This window comes from Idiotropiscis lumnitzeri, chromosome 3 (genome assembly GCF_059441095.1).
Source record: "Idiotropiscis lumnitzeri isolate Australia: NSW breed Sydney's pygmy pipehorse chromosome 3, RoL_Ilum_1.0, whole genome shotgun sequence".
In the NCBI taxonomy this organism is placed as follows: domain Eukaryota; kingdom Metazoa; phylum Chordata; class Actinopteri; order Syngnathiformes; family Syngnathidae; genus Idiotropiscis; species Idiotropiscis lumnitzeri.
This window is the reverse complement of record NC_142393.1, coordinates 22,106,709-22,121,759: the sequence shown is the minus strand read 5'-3', so window position 1 is coordinate 22,121,759 and position 15,051 is coordinate 22,106,709. Positions and strand designations below refer to the sequence as shown.

Below are 15,051 nucleotides of genomic sequence, written 5' to 3'. Positions count from 1 at the left end.
CTAAAGCTGGCTTAATGTATCTGTGTCAGAGTAGCCCAGAGGTGAGAAAGGAGTCTAACATGACAGTTTGCTAAATGAAAAAATTCTGATAAAGTTGGGTCATCCTTTACAACTGATATTCAGTTGAATACGTTATAAAGATTTAATGTTTCAGCTGTTACATTTTTTTTCAAATATTCACTTATTTAGAATTATGGTATTGGTAATTTAAGTTATATAGGAATACGAGTTTTGTGATTAAACAGGCCAAGATTTCACACCGAGTAAGTCAACAACTACAGTGAGATGAACTTCAGTATTTTTGTATTTATTGGTGTTACTGTGCTCTGATATTTTTCTGGTGTAAGACAGGCCCAATAACATAACCCAACTGCAATTCAATGGAGCCAATAAAAATATTGATGTTAAGAAGTGGGGAATCCTCTGCTGACCATTCAAGGGACACATTAATGGGCTTAACATTGGCACTTATATAAAAGGTATGCATGAAAAAAAAATACATTAGAAAATTCACCTCACTAAAAAACTCTCTAGTGATTTAGTGCCGTTCGGGGATGAGATCTAAGACAAATAGACAACATCCACTTTTGGAGCATGGCTTGTTATTTTGTTCCTTTTCAGCTGTCTCCATCACAGCAGGGAGGCAAGCATTGTAATATTGATTGACTTGTCACCTTATTGTTGTCTGGAATGGTGACCAATCGCCATCAAAATTTAAATGCACATTGATAATGGCCAATTCAATCTGTGAAAATATAAAAGTGGCAACGTAAGATGGCTGCCCTCTCGGTTCAGCCGCTAGAGGCGTACTTTCATAGTCCATTCTATTATATGCCTGTGCGTGGAGGATATGAAGTCGGATGTGTACTTCTCCCTCATTTTAAACTTCCGGTATGATGATAATGGACTCCCGTGTTGGACTGCATTGTGAAGGCAAATAATTTGTGAGCGTTTGTACTCACTTGAATTTCCCGTCAGTGACCAAAAATCAAAATGGGTTCGTGTTGATCCATTTTATTTTTTATTGTATTACGTGACAGATCGTCATTTTTCAGACTAAATAGCTAGCCGGCTAGCATACAACTGTGTTAGCTCACGAGTACTCAAATGCCATGAAACAAAGCAGCAGTAGTTTAAAAGTTTGGTGACTCTCTGACCCGTTAAGTTAATTAGATATAGCAATTGGTAATAATTTGACTAAGAGATAAACGTAGTATTGAAATTATGTCTCTGTTTACTTCCTTGTCCCATTGAAAATTATCATCCCATTCGTTCTATGAGCCTCAACATCGCCGTTGTTGGACGTTTTTGGAAAGTAATTGGAAAGCTCCAGTCGAATTTACAATTGCCATGACGTGTAAGAGTCCTCACAGACAGAAACAAAAACGGCAATTTACCTCACACGCACACACACACACATATATATATATATATATATATATATATATATATACATAAACCCTCCCATGGAATTGTGCATGAAACGTTCCCTTTGCCCCCTAATATATAGTATATAGTGTTGCAATAGTGTACACAACTGAGCTTTATTTATACATTGTAAGCATCAGATGTCTAGTACAAGAGCAATTGCCAATCATTGTCTTAGTTTGCCACAGCTGATTGGCTCGTGTGAAATGTGTGTGTAGAACGATTTAATCAGAGGTGGGTAGAGTAGCAAAAATTACCAAGCAATGGTACCCTACTTTTACATTAAAATAATATGACTCAAGTAACAGTACAAAGCAGCGATGAAAAAAAAAACAAATACTGACGCACTGAATAATTGTTGAGTAACTTGTGATTTATTTATTCTTTTTTTAAAATTTATTTATAATGTTGAATATCACTTCAACTAAAACAACACTACAATGAATCTTTACAGAGTTACAAAGTTAGGCAAACTCAGCCACTAGCAGGTTTATTTCTTGGTGGGATAAATTTGTTTTTTGGGAGTCATTACACATATATTGCTCCTAGAGAAACACATCAGTGATTAGGAAAATGAATGGATCTTTACGCTCTTGAAAAAGCATGCTTCACATAAATGAGTTACTTTGAAAACTCTGCTTCTGTGTGTGCGGTGTTGCAAAGTCTTTGAGCAGAATGTAGTGTGACAACAGACTAAAAGTGTTGTTTCTTAACAAATACACTTAAGTTGAAGTAAAATAAAACTACTACTAATCGACTACTGTTACCACCGACATTTGAATATAATTATATTCCCCATGTCATTTCAATATAAATTGTACTTGCACTCTCACTCCGCAGCCTCTCCACTCTCCTTCTCCTCACTGCGTCTCCTCGTCTCTCCTCTTCGACTGCTGACGGCGGCCATGTGGCAGGTGGCAGAGCAGCAGAGTGTCAAGAATTATGGGATTCTAGAAGAGTTTGTGTCTCTGATGACAGAGGCAGTACCCCAGTTGCTGACAGAAAAACAGAGAAGCCTGCTGCTGCTTGCGCTTAGGGCCAAGGTGTCTTACTAGTAATCTTGTCCAGTTTGTTTTATCTCTTCAACCAAAAACACAGTTTGTGATTTTGTTTTCTTTCTCATGACAGTAAAATCCCACGTCGAAATGTAAATACCATTACAGTTTTAAGAAATACAACAATGTTTAATCTTCTATCACAGGTGAGCCTTTCCCATGGTGAACCGCAGACTCAGGACACGATTCGTTCCTTCTCTGGGGCACCAGTGAGCGACACACAATCTGGGTTTATCATTCAGTTTCATTTCAGTCAGGTTTTATCATTTTCACACTCTTAAAAAAAAAATAATCGATTGAAACGAGGGCTGTCACGAAATAATCCTTATAAACGCAGCAATTAAGACTGATCGCCTTTGTGGAAAAAAAGAAAATTCCATCAACTACATGTGATATCAAAAGATGTCAAATGATCCATTCAGCCATGCAAACATCAGTTTGGCCAAAGATCAAAATTATCCAGTGCATGTAAACTCAGGCTTCACAGAAAAATGTGGAAACAGTAGACAGACTAATAAGGTAGTGAAATAACCTGATTGCACATGAACATAGTCATTGTGAATTTGACATGATCAAACTGTGCTTCACTTTTGTCATTTTTGTTTCCCAGCTAAGTGCAGGCTCACAGATTGTCAACTGTGATTCTGCTCTATTGACTCTGCGTGAAAAAACAAATCCGGTGGACAGACAGTGCCTCTTGCAGGTCAGTGTAGCAGCAAGAAGATGCCATGTCTTAAGATTAGCCTGTCTTTTCACTCTCCTTTTTGGCTTTCCTTTTTAAGGATGTGTTCAATGAGTCGTTTGACGAGGCTCTCCAGACTCTTCTCTCTGACTTCTTGGCCCGGTTGGAACAGCTTTTTTCTGTCCCTGACTTCAAACAGGTATGGACTGGCTTACTGTTGACTATCTTAAGACAATAAAAGAAACTAGAAAATGCAGTTTCTGTAGAAATTGCTTGTGACTGCTGACAAAAATGTGGCTGAACTTAACGGCTATGTAAGTAAATGAATTGTTGAAATGAAGCATGTGCGTGTCAGAAAAGGCGGGTGGAAAAATAATTGTTATATGATAACATACTTTCCTCCCCATTCACACACTAAACTGTGAAAAACTGCTGCTCAGTTACACTCACACATGGACCAACTATAGGCACTCGGAGTGCACTATACTGGAAAAACATGCGATATGTGATATGGATGTTGACTATAGTGATATTATTGCGATATTTAACATGTACGTAAGGAAATTAAATTTTTATTATCTAATGAAAGAAGTACATTTTTTCATACAACAAAATAAGCTAACTCAATGTGTTCTTAGCTAATTAATTAGAATTCCCCACGCTAATGTCCAACTATTGGGTGGTGATGCGCATTTAAGTTTGAATTTGACTGTTCAAATTAGAGAAAAGCATACAATTCCATAAGAAAATTATTGCATGTCTTTGCGATATGAAAATTGCTTAGCTCATTATCGCAATATTGATTTATTTTTCAATATATTGTGCACCCCTAATAATAAGCATTTGTTTTTTTCAGGCAGCGACATGGCTCAGTGCTGTCCCCAATGGCCTGGATGACTGTCTCAGTCTAGCTGACAGGGAGGACCTGAAAATACTTCTGAGTAATCAGAGCTGTCGGTTGGGTCAAGTCACTCCCGCAGGTAGAAATCATCCATCCGGCGGTGCGGCTTGTGTTTTGGTTGAAGCCACATTTGGAAAAACATTGGTCTTGTTTTATACAGTTGATTGCGACACAGAGAACATCCTCCACTCTGTTTGGTTGCACCCTCTCATCACAAAGCTGACCAATCCTGAGCCTCCTCACCTCAGTCTACAAGTCCAATCAGATCCCCACACGAATCCTGCCCTGGACGTGGATGTGGAGGTAACTGTGATGATGGAAGATGAAAAAGAGGAGACAGTGACAGGCCAGATGCCATCACCATCCGAACCCAAGTCCAACATCATCTCAGCCGTGGATTCTGTAAACCTGGAGGAAGACAGGTGAGATCTTTTCATGCCTGATGTTACCCATGCCACATTTCACATATCTTTCTAATCAACTTTCCCAACCAGAGTGGAGGACTCAGACGCAAACCAATCAGGACAACTGTCGGATCAGTCGCGCTCTGGTGCCATATACAGTATCTCCCAACATTCTCAGCGAGTGGCTCACAAATGTCCACATTGTGGGAAACATTTCATCTACCGCTCTCACGTGAGTCTCTGTCCCCAAACTCTCACAACCAAAACTAGCTCAAGCAGAACAAACTTTAAAGTTGCACTGTATACTGGGAGTACAAAAGTATTGCAATACCTCATTGTCAAAAATGCAATGGCACCACATGATTCAAGTACCGTACTTCGGAAGAAAATTCTCAGAAAAAGAGGCAACGTGTGGGTGTTGATTAATGGAAAGGGCTGTCAGTAATCATGGGATGCTACGCTTCTGAAATCCACTTTGCTGAAATTTTCCACAACAGTCCTAGAAATTCACAATGTCCCATAGCTGGCGAGGTATTTTTAGGACAGACCCACAGGCTGCTCATGTGGTTCTTGAGGGCTCCCTACCCGATTTCGAGCGCAACATTTGTGACTCCCGGTGTCTTTAAATTCTGAAAGGTTTAACCAAACCAGAATTTAGGCTAAAGAAAATCTACATTAAAAATGAACCCAACACCAATGATCAGGGTGAAAGGTGCTTCAAGTACCTTCTTCACCGCAGTGTTTGGTGACCGCCAACTTTAGGTCATCCGCAGTGTACGTCTGCTTGCAGTTCCTTATAAACAATCTTTTATATAAACTGCATTGGGTCTATTTCTGCTTCCACAAGCTGCCCGTCTAAAAAAGTAAAAGAAAAGCATGCACACAGTTTTCAGTTTACACAGTTCAATGTTAATTTGCGCCAGGTGCGAAAATAGGGCACAAGGTCTAACAATCATAACCATTTTTTTCTCTTTTTTTTTTGAATACACATTAACACATTACAACATGAGACAAAGATAAAGACATTCAAGCCCCTCAACCCCAAAAAAATAATAAGTGAAAAATTGTCCAAAACAATAAGATACTATTGCATAATAGTCAATTGTTCTGCCTGTAATTGACATCTTCATTGTTGTAAGCATTGAAGAGACCACAAAAAGCTCTTTTAGTTATGCTTTTGGGTTGATCTTTTATCTGAATTTTACCCTGATGTAATTGGCCTAAAAACACTGATCGAACTAATGAGATGTTTGTCTGCAGGTGATACGTCACCTGCATACCAGCAAGTCTTGTGGCTCCTCCGTTGCCACAGCTGTAACGGCACGCCAGGCTGAAGCACATGCTGGTGATAAGGCGCCCCAACAAAAATCCCTCCGCTTCACCAGAAGCCACATGTGTTTCCAGTGCGATGATATCTTCAGCACCAAAGCAGAGTTGCTGTCGCACCAGCGCACCCACCGTGTCCGGCCCGTCTTTCGATGTGGCCAATGTGACAAGGAGTTCCTTCATCTATCCAGTTTGACCAATCACAAACAGACTCACGGTGACAACAGCGGTTACATCTGCGCTCAGTGCGGCAAAGAGTTCGGGTCGGCCAAAGAGAGAGACGCCCACCGCCTGCGTCACCGGCCGCTTGACCTAAACTGCACCGTGTGCACTCAAACGTTCAGCTCGCAATCGCAGCTGCTGCGTCATCTTCAGACACACACGGTGGAGGGTGCTGAGCCGTGCTTTCGTTGCCGTTTCTGTGAGCAGACCTTTACAGGTAATGTGGACACAGGTGACAAAAATACTGAAGTAGAAGCACAGAAGACTTTGGTACAATGGTGCCTTGAGATAGGAGTTCCAATTGTGACCGTAGTATCTTTCAAACGCTGCATAATGTTAGTGTTTGTCAAATTGTCATTATAGGTTGTACTTGGAGCGCTCAGTATTTTGGTCAACTTCATTATTTTCCAACACTGAATATGAATGAGATCAAACTTGATCAAGCTCTCTTGCTTGATGTCACTAAGTTGTGTTTCCCGTGTCTAATTCTCTGCAGGTGTGACTCTCCTTCGTATCCACCAGCGCTCTCACACGCCCCGTTCATACCAGTGCGACAAGTGCGACAAGACGTACGCCTCGCTCACCGGTCTTCAGTCCCACAGAGCGAGTCACAACACAGACAGTCGATTCCTATGCCCTCAGTGCGGCAAATGCTTCAAGACCCGTGACGGGCTGGAGGGCCACCTGAGGACGCACAGTGGCGAACGGCCGCATCGCTGTCCCTACTGTTCCAAAGATTTCACTGCACTCGCTGGCCTCAATGTGCACGTGCGGCAGCATACCGGGGAGCGGCCGTATGTGTGCACTGTTTGCGGCAAGGGTTGGCCGTCCGGAGGCGACTTGCAGAAACATATGCGGATTCACACAGGTGAACGGCCGTACACCTGCCAGGAGTGTGGGAAGTCCTTCGCCAACTCCGGCCACCTGAGTGAACATCGCCGCATCCACACCGGTACGTTCACCTGCTCTGTACTTTTAAGGGCCTGATTTGCTCAAGGTTTGCACTCCGAATAGACTGATCATCTACCGGGACAATTATCGGTGCAGATATTTGGCATCTTGAAGTATTGGCATGTGCTTTGTTTTTTTTTTTAACGTGCTGGCCAATAGGAGATTGTCTTCAAATCGGGTAAACCTCAGAGAATAACTTATTTTACATTTTCAATTAACTTTTTAAGAGATGCTGTTGAGCCTGAGAAGTTAGGGAGATAATTATTGCTTTAAATTTTTCATTTTTATTTGAGGTTTGGATGCATATCAAAGTACACATTTTTGGATTTGTTGTGACAAGACGAATAATTTGGTATTTTTCAAAAATTTACCTGTTTGACCTTTGGTGCCCCGTCCTGAAAATGTTCAATGTTCATCTGGGTACCCCAATGCACTTTCAAAACTTTGTCTCCAGGATTTTGTCACAGGCCCTACCGGCTGATCCTGTATTATATATCTTATTTTTTCATTCAATGTATTTAATCTATCAGCAAGTGAACAGCCTCGCTCAAGCTGTTCTGTTTAATCATACACGCCAAAGAGGCCGAATCTAACCATGCGATCTTACATTTATGTACAATGAATTTTAAAACACTTTTTGTTAAAAAATATTTTTTTCACATCAAGTATTATACTTAATTACATATTTGTTGTGGCCTTCATAATTGTTGGCGCCTCTGTTTGAAATGTGTTAAAATTCTTGAAATCAATTTTAAATTGCAGAAGCATACTCTCATACTAAAAACTGTACAAATGGTTCACCAGACACGGGGTTAAGCTCCTCCCATTACCTTCGCAGTCCCCAGACCTCAACCCCATTGAAAACCTGTGGAGTGAGCTCAAGAGAAAAGGGCAGAGGAGAGGACCCAGGTCACTGGATTTTGAGAACGTGTACAAAGCGGAATGGTCAAAGATCCCTATCAGACTTCGATTCTGTCTTCATGAAGTTGTAACTACGCCCAAATCAATGAGAAAAGGAACTACTATCTATTGGGTTGTTTGGCACCCAATGCCAAATATGGGCAAGCTTGCACCGTGCCAGCGTCATACCTGCTCCTTACCCAGCTGTCGGCCCTTTGAAAAATATGTGCATTGTGTAAGCACCTTTAGAGTGAACTGGCAATTTTGCTTCGCTTTTTCGGATCTTTGTAAATCAGGTTTATGTTTGGTGTCCTAAATGTAAATGTGGCTGATTTTTGTGAAATGCTTGTCATCTAGGCGAGAAGCCCTTCTCCTGTCCCGAATGTGGAAAATGCTTACGGAGGAAGTTCGACTTGAAGAAACACTTGTTGTGTCACAGCACCAATCGTCCATATGCCTGCGTTTTGTGTCCCAAGAGTTACACTCGCAGGACTCACCTTAACAGACACCTGTTGACACATGGGCCGGCTGGCGGCGAAGCGATGGCCCCTGACAAAGTTTGACACTCTTTTTCACTTCAACTTCTTTAAATGATAGTTTTCATGAATGCTTTTTTTTGTTTGTTTGAACTACACCGTGTTCCAAATTATTGTGCATTTACTGTTTTTGTTAATTTGCCTTAATGGCCAATGACATTTACTGTGAATATCATTTTAGTTGTGTCATCAAGAACTATTTTATTTATACTATTTTTTAGTGATATTCAGGGATTTTGTTTTTTTGTTTTTTTTTTCGAACTAAGCCGCCACAATCTCAACATTGTCTTTTTATGTAAATTGCTCATTACTTAAAATATTTTCCAGAATGAATTCATCACACACCGCAGTTTGCAAAAAAAAAATAAAAAAACAAATAGGTTGTAAAATTTGTGATTTACTTAGAGATCTTTTCGATCCATAACAGCTTTGCCAATCAAATTCCATGTTAAAAATTGAGTCTCTTTTCTGTACCACTTTATATAACTTTCATCCATTGAAATTGTAAGTCGCTCGTTTGAGGATTCACAAATTGCCTCACAAAGTTTCTGTTTGGAGTTATACGGCTCTCTACCCCAAAATATCTTCATTTTAAGGATGCCCCAAACCCTGTCCCTTTACACCAGCACCATCCCGCATGCCAATTAGGTCATTGCTGCAGGGATGATTCTTAGTTTTATGGCATGAAGTGGTCAGTTAGAAATTATCGGAACACATTTTTCAAGGGACCATCCGATACCCTCAAGGGGCATTCCTTCCATCTCACTCACCATTATACCCGTAGCATGGCGAATCTCACTTTGGAAAAACTATTATTTTGTCAAATATACCTAATAAATTGTCATGCTTTATTATATGTATTAGGTGTAATTACTTTGTGACATGAAAAGATTTAATTTGGCATTTTCTGAAATGACTTCACACTTGGTCTTTAACTAGGCTCTATGAAACAATGATCAAACTTGTCTGAGGATATAAAATAACACTTAGTAACAACATATGCAAATGTCTCACAGCAAACTAAAACAATTTATTTCATAAATGCATAATATGAAGTACAAATGACATCAAAATGACATTTGTTTAGCTGCGCCGTATATGTTGGCTAGCGTTAAGTCTGATACAGCTCATACATTATGATTTTCCTTTGTTTTTTTGTTTTTTTAAATCTGCATTTTATTGTAAATAACGATGAATGTCGCGGCAGAGATTGACGCAGCATGTTGTGTCCTATCAATCAAAGTCATTTCTGAACGGGATGAACTTTATTTGGCATCTATTCGTCGTCATCTGAGTTTTCAATGACTTTCCTCATCCACCTGCTCATCCTGAAAACATGCGTGAAGAAGCCGTACTTCCCATCGCGGTCGCAGCCTTCACCCCACGACACAATGCCAATCTGGTACCAACGGTTTTCTGCTGGATGCTGCAACAACAACAAAAAGACTTTCAAACTAGTATCTCTCAATGATAGAGTTGATTGATGATGATGATGTTGCTCTCACCTTCATCACAAATGGTCCCCCGCTGTCTCCCTCGCAGGCGTCACCTCGTTCAGAGTCTTCAGGTTTATATCCTAACAGGGATCAATGTAGTTTAAGGATGGCTTTTTGGCCCAACAGGTTTAGAAAAAAAAAAAAACGGGTTTGGCGCAAACAAATCATACCAGCGCAGAACATGTTGTCAGTGATCCTGACGGAAGTCGATCTTTTGCAGGTGCTCTGATCTGCAATAGGTAGATGGATTTGCTGAAGAACTGTAGGCAAAGCTCTCGCAGATGGGCTCCAGGCTTCCTTCAGGTTTCCCCAGCCGGTCACTCGCCCGTTGAATCCTGCATTCATCAGCCTGTCGGCAATTGAAAAATGTCAATCGAGAGTCCGTTATTCTGACAAGATCATAAAAGCTGAAGGCCCGCCGCACACCGAGCAACGCTACTGAACTAGACACTCGTGAACAAATTCATTCAGCGACTTGCACTCATACAACTAATTGCCAGACCTCTCAAGCGCTGATAATTGCTGTAAATAAAGTTATCAGTTTTTGATAAGCTTGTATCAGCAGAATCTTCCTTTGGTACCACCACCTCACTGTCTTCTACCACAGGAAAGAAGACCGGCCGACAGACTACTCCATTTAGATGTCAAAGTTTAAGCGCGTGTGGTCTCACATTTTGGCCACCTTCTTGTTGGGGAGGCAAACGGGGTGGATCTGGTCGGTGAAGATGATGGGCCGCCTCATGTGTAGTAGTGCGATGTCTCGGTTCAGATTCACCTTCCAGTCGTACTTTGGGTGGACGATGATTTTGTCAATCGCAACAATCTTCTCAATGTTGCGTTCAAACCTGAAAAACAAAAGGCATCACTGGCGCGTCGCCCACAAAATTGATGCATGTGGTGTCAAGGGAAAGTTTGGTCTTACTTGGCCCTGTTGTGTTTGCCAAGGCGCACCAAGATGTCGTTGGTGGTGAAATTCTTGTTCCAGGGTGGGTACAGGATGCAGTGAGCGGCTGTGAGGATCCACTGGTCGCTGATAAGGCTAGCGCCGCACAGCAGCTCCTGAGGGCTTCGTTTGTAGAGCATCACCTGCCTGAAGGACATGGATACCTTTTATCTCCATATCACTCAGGACCATTTATCCATTCAAAAGCCCAAAGCAAACCTAATTATTGGGCCCTCCACATCCGTGTGCTGCAAACAATGAATATGTTTAATCATCAACTAAAAAGTCAATTGGAGAAAATGATCCGTCCTGAGCTACAATAAACAGCCCTTAAAATCCTTCAGGGAGATTTTTGTCTAACAAGCGAATCACCTCTCTCTTATTGATCATAAAATGAATCAGCATTTAAAACAGGTTACCATTTGGACCACTTGGATCCATCTTCGCGATGAAAGGCATCACTCATGTCACTCGGCAGTTGTCGGTTATGTTCACTGTCGGACCTCGGCGAAAAAGGCTAAAACTCTAGGTAGTTTTAATAAGATCTATTTTTCTCTTACCTTCACTGAAATAACAACTTCATTTTCCACACAACGGCCAACACATTTGTTTTTCAAGTGACAACCCTCTTCCTGAATCTAGTCTGCTCATGCCCAGTAAGAATTTGAAATAGGACATTGCATGAGAAGAGAGGGTAGAGCACTAACTAATCATGATAGATTTAGCATTTTGACTAACAAGAGGTGTGACTTAACTCCAATTAACTCAAGTTTCTATGCTAATCCAAGTCTGGTTACCATGGCGCAGAGGACACCTCAGCGTCGTCACCCCCGACGATGCGCTGTTGTTGGTATGACGCCAGCAGCTCCTTCTCATTGGCATCCTCTTTGTTTTGCTTTTCAAACAGGGGGCGCTCTCCACACACTGCAACATAGCGAGCTCAGGAACATCAATTTTTTTCCACCAGATATCAACTAAATGTCATTGTGCTTACTCATGTTGTGGCAAGCAAATAAGAGGAGGAATATCTTACCAGTCTCCCCTTGCCCAAATGTCCGAGGGTTAAAAAATGCCTTCTTGGCGGGTGCATGGACAGAGCGCTCGCGGCCCTCAGTCTCTGGTGGCGACTCATAGTCAATCAGCTCTTCTTCTGCATGTGAAAAGATGCAAAGACAAAAGCCCTCATCGGCGTGCTGCACTGGTTGAAATGGGGCCACGGGCATCATATTTACCACACAGCTGGAGGTTGCAGTAATCCATTGTCACATTCCCAGATAGCTGAACATAGCACCATGGGCCCTCTGGGTCGCTGTCAGGGTTACGACACTTGTTGCCCTCTAGATTGACCTCAGGTAAAAAGTCCTTGCCCTGGCTCAGCTTCTTGACTTCGGGCAGAGACCATTGCAGGCAGGTGTGGCCCCCCAGGGTGACGGCCATGTCGCCAGTGTAGTCCACGCCATTTTCCAGTAAACAGTCGCTCGAGCTTTTTGGTGCAGGGGCCACAGTGGGGGGGACAAAGGTTTCCCCTGGAAGGAAAAACAATACATGATACAACATCTTCCTCTAATGTATCTTAAGACCATTTTCCCATAACTCTAAGGTAGGGGTATTCAAACTTTATGCTATTAAATGGACACCGGGTCGTAAATGCTCCCCTTGTCAAGAGGCAACAGTGAGTTAGAGAGATTGTCCTGCTGAGGCAGTTTGATGCTCACAAATCAGGGGTGGGCAAACTTTTGGATTGGTGGGCCACAATGGGTTCTAAAATTTGACAGAGGGGCCAGACCAGGAGCAGAGTGTTTTGGCAACCTCACCTCATCTGAGAAAGAAAATACATTTAATTTTAAATGAAAGTGAACAAAAGCATTACAGCAATATATATGTCTTTGAAAACCCATAGTATTTAGAAAATAAAACATTAACAAGGTTTATTCATTTAATTTTTTTCAAGTTCGGCGGACCGGATTAAAACGTTTAACGGGCCGCATGTGGCCCCCGGGCCATAGCTTGCCCACACCTGTCACAAATCTAACTTTCTGTACAGTCTAACACACAAAGTCATCCTTAGTGCGTTAATGAGACTTGCCACATATTGGAACTCTGCAAGTCTCCTTTGGCAGCAATGGGTCCTGAGTGAAACACCAGGGTCCGCCATCTCGTCCGTCTGGGTTCCGACAGTAATTCTCCTTTAGGATGCTGTCTGGTTCTGAAGCGTTGAATTCCCTGCAGAGAGACACGTTTTTTTTTTTAGCTCATATTTGTGTGCGCGTGCCTCACTCAATAAGAGCCGATACCTTATTATGGGATGCGGGAAGCCGTTATTCCATCTTTGACAGAGTCTACCAGATTTAGTGATGTGGATGTTTCCTTCATAGTTGAGTCCTTTGCCGGAAATGCACAGACCTGGGCACCAAAAACATACGCTGAACGAATGACGCTTCGATATCAACGACCACCTTTACTTATATCTGCTTTTACCTTTTATACAATCTTTGACCAAGTCGATGTTGGACTGTGTTCGTACCAGTGTTGTTCCCTTGCAGTCTGTAGAGTGACACATTTGCACAGTTTGTGTGCTTGTGTGAGTTCAGCTTCTCTGGACTTTGTTCGTGTTTGATTAAACTTCTCAACAAGTCAAAGAACCTGAATCGAACGTAACCACAAACTTTTTCCAGCTGCACTAGCTTCTTCTTTCTGGTGTTTTTGCAGAAGTAGGACAACCTCGCTACACTGGATGCTACATGCTAATGTACTCACCTTGATATTTCTGCCAGAAGTCTTCCTGAAAAGAATTCCCAAATCATAATTAAACTCCGAGTAGCTCTCACAATCAGCGAGTCAAAATGAGTGTTCTCGTACTGTTTTGTCTGGCTGTTCAAACACTTCTCGGGCCTCTTCGTGGTCACAGATTTCCTCGATGCATTCTCGCTCCAGGTTCCCTGAGCACAACAGTCAAAAACTGACCCATGTCGACTGAGTTTGGTTCTTTTCTGTCGGGGAGCAGGTTGCTTACCTGGTTTCACCTCCTCAAACAGCTGGTTGGCTCGTCGCATACGGATCAGAACCTCGGAAGCCCGCTGGCTGTCAAGAAAAACTACAGAAACAAATTGTAAATGTGATTTTAGAACATAAACCTGGGTTCTTCTCAGAAGTGCTCTTGCTACTTTGACCATTTGGTCTTGAGTCAGGGTTTGTGAAACTGATTTATTTTGTACCTGATGTTCTAAAAAAAAAAAATCCTGATATTTTCATTTCACTACTGGTACGAAAGAAAGTAGAAGCATCAAATACCATGTTCTGTCAGACAGCCGTGTAGCAGGAACAGGAGTAGAAAAGCCGCTGGTCTCACCATGATCTACACCGCCAAGCAGAATCGCCAAACCAAATTTGTTAAGTCTCTTTGTAGACCCGCGTCATCTGGTGGGCGGGAATATTGACTACAAGGTCAAAGTATGATTCAGGTTGATGAGGCACACTTTTTTTTTTTTATTCTTACTCATCCAGCTCCCGATACCTGGTGTCGCAGGCAAATTTGCCATTTGTGTTAACATCAGCGAATGACGTTCAAATCAATTTGCATGTTGCGCTTTTCCAAAACAACACGTAATAGCATAATTACATCAAAATGGAAAATGTTTACAAAGCCATATCCACTAATCTAATTCAAATATATTTAGACCGGTGCATTTCCCAACACATTTATTTTAGTTTAAAATAAAAAAGCTTAATCTCCGTGATCCCGCCAGGTACCATGGCAGATGTGAGGATATTTTCTCTTTTCAGTCCCATTTTAAATCTGTTTTTGCTGTGTTGTATTGTATTGGCCTCATCCGAACTAACGCTAAATCCATCCCTCAGGTCTGGAGTCCATCTTTCGTTTGTTGCTAGGATGGTGTGAGAAGCCAACAGCAAGTTTGTCTAGATGGGCTTTATTGACAACTCTTTAACTGTTGAACTAAATGCACATTAACTGGCAAAATATTCCCATACAACTACTTCTCGGTGTCCACTCGAACCTTGCAGGTTGGTAGCTTTCATGTATTTGAGTCCTTGTACAGTCCCACTGGTGTAATTTGATTATTGAGGTGTGGTGTTCTGTTTGGATGGAAATCTGATTATCTGGATGCACTGTCTTGAAATGGAAATAATTTCATTCTCTGGCTGTGCTATATAGTGGGACTATATTACCAGGTTTTAGATGTGTATT

At 41.7% G+C, this 15,051-nt stretch overlaps 2 protein-coding genes across 3 annotated transcripts; one reads left to right on the top strand and one right to left on the bottom strand.

Annotated features, from left to right (window-relative positions):
- The first annotated feature begins 867 nt into the window (after positions 1–867).
- LOC148340397 (uncharacterized) lies at positions 868–10,426 on the top strand. Of its 2 annotated transcripts, none has more exons than XM_088290348.1 (11): positions 868–944; positions 2,269–2,471; positions 2,630–2,692; positions 3,094–3,186; positions 3,266–3,364; positions 4,022–4,145; positions 4,227–4,488; positions 4,561–4,702; positions 5,731–6,235; positions 6,515–6,970; positions 8,227–10,426. In XM_088290348.1, exons 2-11 carry the CDS (start codon positions 2,334–2,336, stop codon positions 8,430–8,432), a joined length of 2,088 nt encoding a protein of 695 aa, XP_088146474.1. In that variant the 5' UTR covers positions 868–944; positions 2,269–2,333; the 3' UTR covers positions 8,433–10,426. The 2 variants fall into 2 exon arrangements, with proteins under 2 accessions (XP_088146474.1, XP_088146473.1); XM_088290347.1 differs by having other exon boundaries at positions 871–997; positions 8,227–10,425.
- Positions 9,416–14,253, bottom strand: f2 (coagulation factor II (thrombin)). The gene is made up of 15 exons (XM_088290349.1): positions 14,136–14,253; positions 13,858–13,938; positions 13,704–13,783; positions 13,602–13,626; positions 13,323–13,388; positions 13,139–13,247; positions 12,931–13,067; positions 12,077–12,370; positions 11,878–11,994; positions 11,642–11,768; positions 10,824–10,991; positions 10,573–10,746; positions 10,072–10,250; positions 9,911–9,981; positions 9,416–9,831 (listed from the first exon to the last, which is right to left on the bottom strand). The coding sequence occupies exons 1-15, from the start codon at positions 14,194–14,196 to the stop codon at positions 9,682–9,684; spliced, it is 1,839 nt and encodes a 612-aa protein (XP_088146475.1). The 5' UTR covers positions 14,197–14,253; the 3' UTR covers positions 9,416–9,681.
- Between the last annotated feature and the right edge of the window lie 798 nt (positions 14,254–15,051).

Coding starts and splice junctions, on each gene's coding strand:
- LOC148340397 (XM_088290347.1), top strand. Junction 4,489..4,560: donor GTAAACCTGGAGGAAGACAG/GTGAGATCTTTT, acceptor TTTCCCAACCAG/AGTGGAGGACTCAGACGCAA. Junction 6,236..6,514: donor CTGTGAGCAGACCTTTACAG/GTAATGTGGACA, acceptor AATTCTCTGCAG/GTGTGACTCTCCTTCGTATC.
- f2 (XM_088290349.1), bottom strand. CDS start 14,196: ATGGTGAGACCAGCGGCTTTTCTACTCCTGTTCCTGCTACACGGCTGT. Junction 10,747..10,823: donor GGCAAACACAACAGGGCCAA/GTAAGACCAAAC, acceptor TTTGTTTTTCAG/GTTTGAACGCAACATTGAGA. Junction 10,251..10,572: donor AACAAGAAGGTGGCCAAAAT/GTGAGACCACAC, acceptor AATTGCCGACAG/GCTGATGAATGCAGGATTCA.